General features: G+C 55.1%; 1 protein-coding gene across 1 annotated transcript; it reads left to right on the forward strand.

Moving 5' to 3' along the window:
- Nucleotides 1-3,410: 3,410 nt before the first annotated feature.
- Nucleotides 3,411-5,585, forward strand: GBX2 (gastrulation brain homeobox 2). Its single transcript, XM_035566355.2, has 2 exons — nt 3,411-3,924; nt 4,262-5,585. The coding sequence occupies exons 1-2, from the start codon at nt 3,411-3,413 to the stop codon at nt 4,783-4,785; spliced, it is 1,038 nt and encodes a 345-aa protein (XP_035422248.1). The 3' UTR covers nt 4,786-5,585.
- The last annotated feature ends 4,360 nt before the right edge of the window (nt 5,586-9,945 follow it).

Raw genomic sequence — 9,945 nt, forward strand, 5'->3', positions numbered from 1 at the left:
AGCGCCCCCACGCAGGAGCCCCCTGCCCCACCTGCAGCCCCCATGGGAGGATGGAGCTGACACCACACACCCCAAAAAAACCCACAGCACATGGGGTGGGGAGTCCTGACCACACTGGGGGGGTCCTGACCACACGGGGGGGGGTCCTGACCACTAACACCCCCCTCGAGGGGCTCAAGCACCCCCCGATGCGTTTCCCCCTCCACTGCACCCACGGTTACTTGCTCCAAAAAGCTCCATCTCCTCCCTGTGCTGGCTTTTTTGGGGAAAAACCCCTCTTTTTATGTACTTCACAGTCTCTCCCCCTGTCCGGGCAGCAGCTGGAGTGGGAGCCCCCCCAAAATCCTCCTGCTTAAAGCATGACCCCATATCCTTTGGTGAGAAGGTTTTTGGGGGAGCAAACCCAGGGCTGCCTGGCCCCCAGGTGGTGCGGGACCCTCCTGGAGCAGCACCTTTGTGCCGGGGTTCCCCAAAAACATCCCTTCCCATCCTGTGCCCACTCTCGGACCCCCAGAAAGGCCCCTGCTGCGTGGGCCTGGCCATGGGGGCCCACCGAGGGTCCCCCCTGCCTGCCTGCCCCACTTCCCAGGCACGACCACGCTCCGGTTGCTCCTCCGACAGCCAGCGATCGCCAGCGTTTCTTCACCGGAGAAAAATCAGCTAATTATGTGCTGAACAAAAGCCTATTCTCGCCCGAAATAATACGCCCGTCTTGCAAAGGCACTTGTTTGTGGGCAAATTTTGAAGAGGGCTGACAATAAAAAACAGCTGCAGGAGCTGGGTGTTGGTACACATTTCCATGCCCCAGCAGATTACCATGCCTAATTATCTCCCAGATCCTCCATCCAAGGCTGTTTCCTGAAAAAAAGACTTTTTTTTTTTTTTAATTTTTTAATTTTCTTTTGAAACAATGTCTCGCCAGCACAGATTTGCTTCTCCCCAAGCCTTCGGAGCCTGCTCTGGATGCTGGGGGAAGGAGAAGGGTTTTCCCTATCTTTGGGGGGATGGGGGGCAGGATCCCCACCGTGGTGTAGGGTGGGCTCAGGACCATGGGGAGCAAGCACAGCTTTGGGGTCAGCCCCAACGTCTGGTGGGTCACGGGGTGGGGGACGACTGGTGAGCACCAGCCCCGTTTGTGCCCATGGAGGTCAAAGATGTGCTCAAAGTGGCCTCTGCGGTGCGTGGATGGGACACGTGGAGATGGGACACTTGGGGTCAGAGCAGCCCGAGGCATCGAGGGGAGCTCAGCACCCCAAAAGCCATGCCTGCCTGGCCGGGCAGTGAAGCTGCCACCAGGCCCAGGCGTGACAAAGTTTTGGTGCCAAGGCTCAAAAAACGCAGCCAGGAACTGGGCAAGAGGGCACCGGGGGGGGGGGGCGAAAGGCGCCCTGATCCTCACCCCACATGCATGACCCCATTGCCACACGTGCTCCCCAATCCCTACGTGCCCCCCACACCCCACATGCTCCCACTTTTCCCTACATGCCCCCCCTCACCCCACATGCCCTCCAGCACCATGGGGCAGGATTTGGCCCCCACTTCTTCTCTCCCCAGCCCTACGCGCCCAAGGGCACCCCAAAACCAGCCCCAACGGGCCGCCGGTGCTGTTGTCTCGGGAGGAGGGGGCCCACCCTGGGCAGCCGCCTCCCCTTTTTCTTTCTTTTTTTAGCTCTTTTTCTTTCTTTCTTTCTTTCTTTCTTTCTTTCTTTCTTTCTTTCTTCTTTTTTTTTTTTTCATTTAATTTTATTTTCCAAACCACTTGATCTTTGCTTGGGAACCTCCATTAATTGCCTGGGTTTGCCTCTTCGCCTGGTCCCTTTATCATTATTTATGGCCTTTGAAATTGTGTAAAGTTCCCTTGACGTTCAATTTACAAGTTTGGGGGCTTTTTTTTTTTCTTCCCTCTTTTTTTTTCTTTCTTTTTTTTTTTTTGTTCCGCCTTTTGTCCTCAGCAAAGACGTCGTGTTGGAAAGGCTTTGAGCCGGCCAACATGAGAGGCTCGCCGGAGAAAAGGGAGCAGCCTCGCTCGCTTTTAATTCCGCCGTGATGCTGAATGGCTCTTTTACATAATTGCAGAAGCAATTTCAAAGCCAAGCCAGGGGCTGACTTTACCCAGAACCACATGGAGCCTATTTGGGGGCTTTTCAGATTGGGGAAAAAAAAAAAAAAAAAGGAGAGGGAGAGAAAAGCGTGAATAAAATAGTTTAAAAAATAATAAAGTAGTTAAAAAAAGAATAAAATAGTTCAAAAAAAATAATAAAGTGGTTTAAAAAATAATAAAGTAGTTTAAGGAATAATAAAGTAGTTTAAAAAAATAGAATAGTTAAAAATAATACTAAAATAGTTAAAAAAATAATGGAATGGTTAAAAAATTGTACAAATTTTAAAATAATAATGGAATGGTTTAAAAAGAATAAAATAGTTTTTTAAATCATAGTTAAAATAATAGTTTAAAATAATAATAAAATAATTAAGTAATAAAATAGTTAAGTAATAAAATAGTTAAGTAATGAAAAAGTTAAGTGATAAAATAGTTAAGTGATAAAATAGGTTAAAAAATAAGAAAATAGTTAATAATAGGAAGAAAAAAGTTAGAAAAATAATAGAAAAGCTAAGAGCAGTAAGAAAAGAGTTAAAAATAATAGAACAGTTTTTTTTAAAAAAAACTAAAATAGTTAAAATAATAAAGTAGTTAAAATAATAATAAAGTAGTTTAAAAAATAATGGAAGAGTTAAAAGTAAGAATAAAAGAGTTTAAAAAATCGTAAAATAGTTTAAAAGCAGTTAAAAAATAAGGAAAGAGTTAAAGAATAGTTTTAAAAAATAATAAAGTAGTTTAGAAAATAACAAAATAGTTTAAAAAATAATAAAATAGTTTAAAAAATAATAAAATGGTAAAAAAAAAAAAACCACAATAAATGAGTTAAAAGATTATAGTGAAACGGGAGGTAAGCCGTGGGGCGGCTGCCGGGGGCCGTCCCACGCCGCGCCTTTGGGGACCCCACGGGGGGCGCCCCCCACGCGTGGGCCGGGGGAGGGGGCGTGGCCTCGTAGCGGGGGCGTGTCCAGCGCTAGCCAAGCCCCGCCCCTCCCGTCGCCCTGCCCAATGGGCGGCGGCGGCGGCGGGCACGTGGGGCGGTGCGGGTTCCCAGCCGGGCAAAATGTGAATGGGCGCGGGAGGCGCGGGCGGGCAGAGGCAGCGCGGCGGCGGGGAGCGGCGGGGGGCGCGGGGGGCGCGGGGGGCGGCCGGGCCCCCATGTGCGGGCGGCGGCGGCGGGGAGCGGCCCCGCTCCGCCCCGGCTGTGCCCCACGCGTGGGCGCTGCGCGGCGCTGAGGAGGAGGACGAGGACGAGGAGGAGGAGGAGGAGGAGGAAGGCGGCGGCGGCGGCGGCGGCGGCGGCTGCTCCGGCATGAGCGCGGCTTTCCAGCCCTCGCTGATGATGATGCAGCGCCCGCTGGGGAGCAGCACGGCCTTCAGCATCGACTCGCTCATCGGCAGCCCCCCGCCGCCAGCCCCCGGGCACTTCGTCTACACCGGCTACCCCATGTTCGTGCCCTACCGGCCCGTCGTGCTGCCCCCGCCGCCGCCGCCGCCCCCCGCGCTGCCGCAGGGCGCCCTGCAGCCGCCGCTGCCCCCCGCGCACCCGCACCACCACCAGCTGCCCAGCCTGCCCTCCGGCTTCTGCTCCGGTCTGGCGCAGGGCATGGCCCTCACCTCCACCCTGATGGCCACGCTGCCCGGAGCCTTCTCCGCCTCCCCGCAGCACCAGGAGGCCGCCAGGAAGTTCGCGCCCCCGGGCAACTTCGACAAAGCCGACGGGCTGCCCCCCGACGGCGGCGGCGACGACGGCAAAGCCTTCCTGGGCAAGGACGGGGGCGCCCTGCTGCCCTTCCCGGCCACCGACGCCGTCCAGGCTTCCCTCGGTGAGTGGTGGGGGGCCCGAGGGGAGCAGCCCCACGCCTCGACGGGGCGGACGGTGCCGGGCTGGGGGGCGAGGGGCGGGGGGTCCCCAGCCCCGGGGTTCCCCAGCCGCCAGCCCCGGGAGCCCCCATCCCGCATCCCCCAACCCCAAGGGTTCCTATCCTGCAGCCCCGGGGGTCCCCATCCCGCATCCCCCAACCCCAAAGGTCTGCATCCCTCATCCCTGGGGGTCCCCATCCCCGGATCCCCCCTCCAAGCGAAGGGCCGAGGTCGTGGGGCACGGGATGTAAGGGGCCAGACGCTAACCGAGGGCCTCTGCCACCTCTGCTTCGCTTCCAGCCGGGGCTCTGCGGGGCCAGGGGAAGGAGGACCCCAAGGGGGAGGACGACACGAAGGGCAAGGAGGAAAGTTTCTCCATGGACAGCGACCTAGACTACAGCTCCGACGACAACATCCCCGGCCAGGCAGCTCACAAGGAAGAGGACTCTGGCAACGCGCTGGAGGAGAACCCCCAGAACGCCAACAACTCCAACAACACCACGTCCACGGGCAAAAACCGGAGGAGGCGAACGGCCTTCACCAGCGAGCAGCTGCTGGAGCTGGAGAAGGAGTTTCACTGCAAAAAGTACCTGTCCCTGACGGAGAGGTCCCAGATCGCGCACGCCCTCAAACTCAGCGAGGTGCAGGTGAAAATCTGGTTCCAGAACAGGAGGGCCAAATGGAAACGGGTCAAGGCGGGCAATGCCAACTCCAAGACGGGGGAGCCGTCCCGAAACCCTAAGATCGTGGTGCCCATCCCGGTGCACGTCAGCAGGTTTGCCATCAGGAGTCAGCACCAGCAGCTGGAGCAAGCCCGACCCTGATCTCCCCCTGCCCTCAGAGCCACGGGGTTTGGAGGAAAAGTTTCCCAGCTGGGGTTTGACAGCAACCCAGCTGAAAAGAAAAGAGAAGAAGAGGAAAAAAACAGAAGCAAAACCCGAGTCCCCAACGACAGCAAAACCCCTCCGCGAGCTCGCAGCAAACCCCAGCCTCGAGCGAACTTTGCAGCGAAACTTTCCACGTCCTGAGCCGAGCGAGAGCCCGCGAAGGGAAGAGGCTTTGAAACTGTTTTTTTTTTTTTGTTTGTTTGGGAAGCGGGAATACCAAACCCTGGGAGAGACGCGCAGATATTTATTATTACCGTGCTGCCCCACTTTGTACATACACGGTCGTGCTGCCTCGGCTGCGGCGGCGCGGCTGCGACGGGACCGGATGAGCAGAGCCCTGCTGCCGCTGCCGGATCCAGCCGAAATTTACCCGTGCCCCCCTCGCCGGCAGAGCCCCCCCCAGCGAAACCCGCAGCGCACACGTAGCCAGCTTTGGGGTTTTGTTTCTTAGCGGTGCGAAAGGTAAAAAAAAAAAAAAAAAAAAAAAAAAGGGAGAGAGAGGAGAGCAAAACGAAACGAAGCCGAGGGGTTGGTTTCATGCCTTTTCTGTTGTTTTGTTTTACTTCGGATGGCTGAGGGACAGGCACTGGGTGATGGGTTTTTAAATATATTTTTTGCCTGGCTTTCTGTCGATTTGGTTTGCCGATTCTACCAAGCCATGTTTAAAACAGAGAAAGAGAGGAGGGGGGAAAGGAGAAAAAAAAAAAAAAGGCACGATCTTCTCTATTGTGTTTAATTTATTTCAATGTAGCTTATTTCCTTATAAGTTATGAAATTTAAAAAGCAAACTCAGTCTTGTGAATAAAAACCGACAAAGAAACAAAAAGACAAAAAAAAAAAAAACACCACCAAGCCCTCCGCTTCCCCTGCCGGCTCGGTCCCGAATTTGGCATTGATCTGATTTTTTTCCTCGCTGTGGCTGCCGCAAACGGATGGGGTCGAGGGGGGGGGGGGGGTCGGGGCAGGGGGGGACCCCCTGCTGCCCATTTTGCCCCTTTTTGGCCCCGCTTCCAGCAGCTGTCGGGGCCGGGCAGGGATGGAAGGAGGGGGAAAAAAATAAAAAGCTTGGATTTGCTTTAAAATGGTAAAATTGAACAGGGAGCAGGGCAGGGAGAGTGGGGGGAGTCTCGGGGGGGACTCGGTGAGTCGATCGGGGGAGCAGCAGCGCTCGGTGCCGATACTGACATCATTTAGCTCAGTTGCGCCTTTTAATTTTTTTCCCTTTTTATTTTTTTTTTTTTTTTTCCCTCTTTGGGGGCCCGAAACAGGACGGAGCTGCCGCGGACACGTGGGGCCATGGGTGCTGGCAGCAGGTCCGGCCCTTCAGCATCCCCCCGCCCGCTCCTCCAGCTTTAATTCTCCTCATTACCATTATAATTTATTATTACTAATTGTGGCTTTCCTTTCCGTGCGGATGCAAGCGGCTGGCAACACGCGTGGGGCAGCGCTCTTCGTGGGTAATTTTTTTCGTAGTATTTTTTCCCTTTCAATTTATTTCGTTTTTTTTTAATTATTATTATTTTATTATTGTTATTATATATTTTCTTCTTTCTGCGGCCAGCTCGGGCGAGCTGCAGCCCAACTCTACCCCCACCCCCGGGTGCAGGGGGGGCATTTTAGGGAGGAGCAGCTGCTCCTCACCCCTGTGTGTCCCCCCCCGCCCAGGGGCCAGGGGAAGCCCGGCAGCCCTCGCTAGCGAAGCTGGCACCTGCCCCAGGCACAGGGAAGTTATCTGCTCGGCGGGCTGGGGTCCCCCTCGCCCCACAGCAGTGGGGCTGGGGGGAGCCCCGGGCCGGGGCCAGAGGAGAAGAAGGAGATAAACAAGCGAGGGGGTTGATAGCTGTCATCATCACCATCATCATGGCTTTCATTTGGCTGCCTAATGAGTCAGATCACAGGCAGAGAGAAAAATTGTCAATCGCCCAGGCTCTAATGAATTTTTTTGCAAATTGTAATCAAGCCAGGCCGTCTCAGCTCGCTGATTAATGAGACCCAGGAGGCCCGGCCAGCACCTCAGCTTTTTATTCCATCCCGTCCTCCCTGCACTAAATTAACAGCAACTTGTCTGAGCTTCAAATTAACTCCCAATGATTAATTCTGATGGGGGGGTCTGAAGAATAGCTCGTCCTAATAGGCACTGGCCTCTGATGCTGTTTGAAATTAATACACTTCCCCTTTGGCTGCCGGCTTTAATCCAAGGTTGGGTTTTGACATCACTATATTTGTTGTTACAATAAATTCCTCTTACATCTGCAGATCAAATAATTGCGCTGCTCGGGGAGTGCGGCAGGAACACCGGCCTGCTCCGAGCAGCCCTGGCTTGGAGGGGGGAAAAAAAAAACCCTAATCCACCCCAATCCCCCTGGGAGCACCCCCTTATATCACCCCATACATTGCCCCATAGGGCGATGCCTTTCGGTGGTCAGCAGTGGGACGTGGCTGCAGGAGGGACGCCCTCTCCAGCAGCTCTCCCCCTCACTCTTAACTAAGACATCACTGCTTTTAAATGCCCCCCCCACCCCGAAATATCCTCCCCAAGCCCCCCACCAGGCGGGCAGCTCGGGGGGAGCCTGGCCGGGCATGTCAGGGCTGCCCCGGGGGGGCACAGCTGCTCCCTGGGAAGGGGAAGGGGGGCACCCACCGCCGCCTTCCGTCTTGTTTCTGTTTGTGTTGACTTAATTGGTTTAATTATTTCAGCTGGGACTGGGCAAGGGGAGGCTTTGTGCCTTTTACCTGCTCCTCCAGCCCCCGGGGGAGGAGAGCTGACCCCGCTGGCAACAGGAGACCCTTTGGGGGGGGGCTGAGCCTGGGGGAGCAGAGAGATGGATGGGGGGAGTCCAGAGGGATGGGAAAGGGGACCTGGAGAGGTGGGAAAGGGGACCTGGAGAGGTGGGAAAGAGGGTCAAGAGAGATGTGCAAGGGGGTCTACTGGGAACCGAGCACTCCAAGGACTGAGCATCTCACCCATCCCCAAATGTGTGGCACCCATGAGAGATTCTATCCTGGGATGTCTGACCCCTGGGGGTGTCACCTCCTCCGGGAGGGCCAAGGCACAGCGAGGGGTCCCCCCACGTTTCCACGGGGCCGTAACCATCTTCATTTGCTTCCCCTTCTGCCGCGGCCATGAGAGCGATGAGGCCGGCAAGCGGGTGTGAATGCAAATCGCGCTGCCGCCGTCATAAAGCACCCGGCACCCTGACACACAAAAGCAACACCATATGCACGAAGACAACCTGTATGAATTATAAATTGCATCATAAAAATTGATTGCCTGCCCCAACCCTTCGGAAACCGTGCGGTGGGGCAGGGGGTGCGGGTGGGGGGGCGCTCTCCCCATCCAGGGGCGAATCCCCCCCATGGCACAGAGGGAGGGGAACCGCTGCTGGGCTGCCCAAAACCCCACAGGGGTGCCGGGTCCCTTCCTGTCCCCCCCCCCAGCTGCCACGGGCCGCCCCTCGCTTGCTCTTTTCTCCCTCCCGCTATGCCCGGCCCATAGAGAGCCTTAATCTATTTATTTCAAGCCACTTCATCCTCTCTCACGCTTTTGTCCCGGCCCCAGCCTCTGGCTTTGTGGCAGGACCGCTGAGGTTTTAAAAGCCCCTTCCCCTATAGTTTGAGGTCTCCTTGCCTGCCTGAATTACAATGGATAAAACAGGATTACACTGACCTGATCCTATTAAACCCGCCAATCGATCTGTGCCGCCCTCCCTCCAGCTCTGCAAACTTACTCACAAAACTTTCCCCGGCCGGGGCTCAGCCCGGGAGCGCAGAAGCAAAAGGGCTGTGTTTGCTATCGGGCCTGCTGGAGGAAGGCGAGATGGAGGCTTTTTTGGGGGGATGGAGGCTTTTTGGGGGGATGGAGGCTTTTTTTTTCAGAGCCACAGGGATTTTAATGCCCTGCTTTTCAGCTCCTGGTGAGAAACACATCATTTTCCCCATCCCATGGGGTGCCCCAACTCCCAGCCCCAGCTGAAAATACAGGAGTAAATCCAGATAAATAACACAGAAAGGGGCATTTTAGCTGCAAGCAGCTCCCTGAGCCTTTGCCTGCTGATGCCCCGCTTCCCTTTGCGCACAGGGGACTGTGTAACCAGCACGGGCAGGCTGAATTTGGGGGGGGGGGGTCCTTCCCCTCCCGACCCCTCATAGAGGAAAAAAGCCATCAGGAGAGGAGCTCACGCCTGCACCAGGCAGCCCAGGCTTAATGACATTTCCTCGTCAGCGGGTGTAGGGACGAAATCCGCGGCGCTGAGTTATTCCCTGCCAGCGGACGGCGGCTCGGCATCGCCCCGGTGCTGGGGCACGGCACCATCTGCGGAGGAATGGGCGCCTGGGATTAATCCCCGATGTCCCCGGGGAAAATAATGATGAGGCAGGGGGCTCATCGAGAAATGGCAGTAAAACATGGGGTGTTTGCGCCGACCCGCAAGGACGGCTGGGTGAGCAACAAGGGGCCTGAATTAGCGGCGAGGGGTCTATCGCCGGCACCAGGGGGCAACTTTAAAGCCCAAATCCTATTAATTAACAGAGAGAAAGGCAAATGGGGGACTCCCATTTATAATTTTCTGGGAGCATGTTACCGACAGTGAGGAACTCGAGCTTGCAGGGTGAAAAAGCATTTCTGTGTGCCCAGCTGCACACCGAGCCACCTTGAGGTCCCTCCAATACCCCAAAACTGGCATCCCGAAAAGGGGCATCAGCACGGGGTTATTTTTTAAAAGGTAACAAAACCTGTTGTGCTGGGAAACTGGGGTGAAAAAAATGCATCTGCCCAAGCTTTAAGCTTGCTGTTTTCCTTCTGCCTGTGGTCCTTTGAGGGACGGCTGTTCCTGCCGAGGAAGCATCCAAGCTGCTGACTGACAAGGAAAACGTGTGTACAGTCCCCAAAGGCTCTGAGAGCTGTCGGTCTGCCTTGCTGGCATTGCCAGAACAGCCAAAAGAAGCTATGGGGATGGATGTACGGGATAAGAGTAATAGTGTTTTGCTAGCCAAAGCCAAGCAGCTGGCTTCTTCGGGCAACATCTTGCTCCCCAGCATCCCCTTGTGAGCATCCACGCAGCATCCTTGGGTCCCTTCTACTGAGACCCTGGGACCCCC

This window comes from Cygnus atratus, chromosome 6 (assembly GCF_013377495.2).
Source record: "Cygnus atratus isolate AKBS03 ecotype Queensland, Australia chromosome 6, CAtr_DNAZoo_HiC_assembly, whole genome shotgun sequence".
NCBI lineage: Eukaryota > Metazoa > Chordata > Aves > Anseriformes > Anatidae > Cygnus > Cygnus atratus.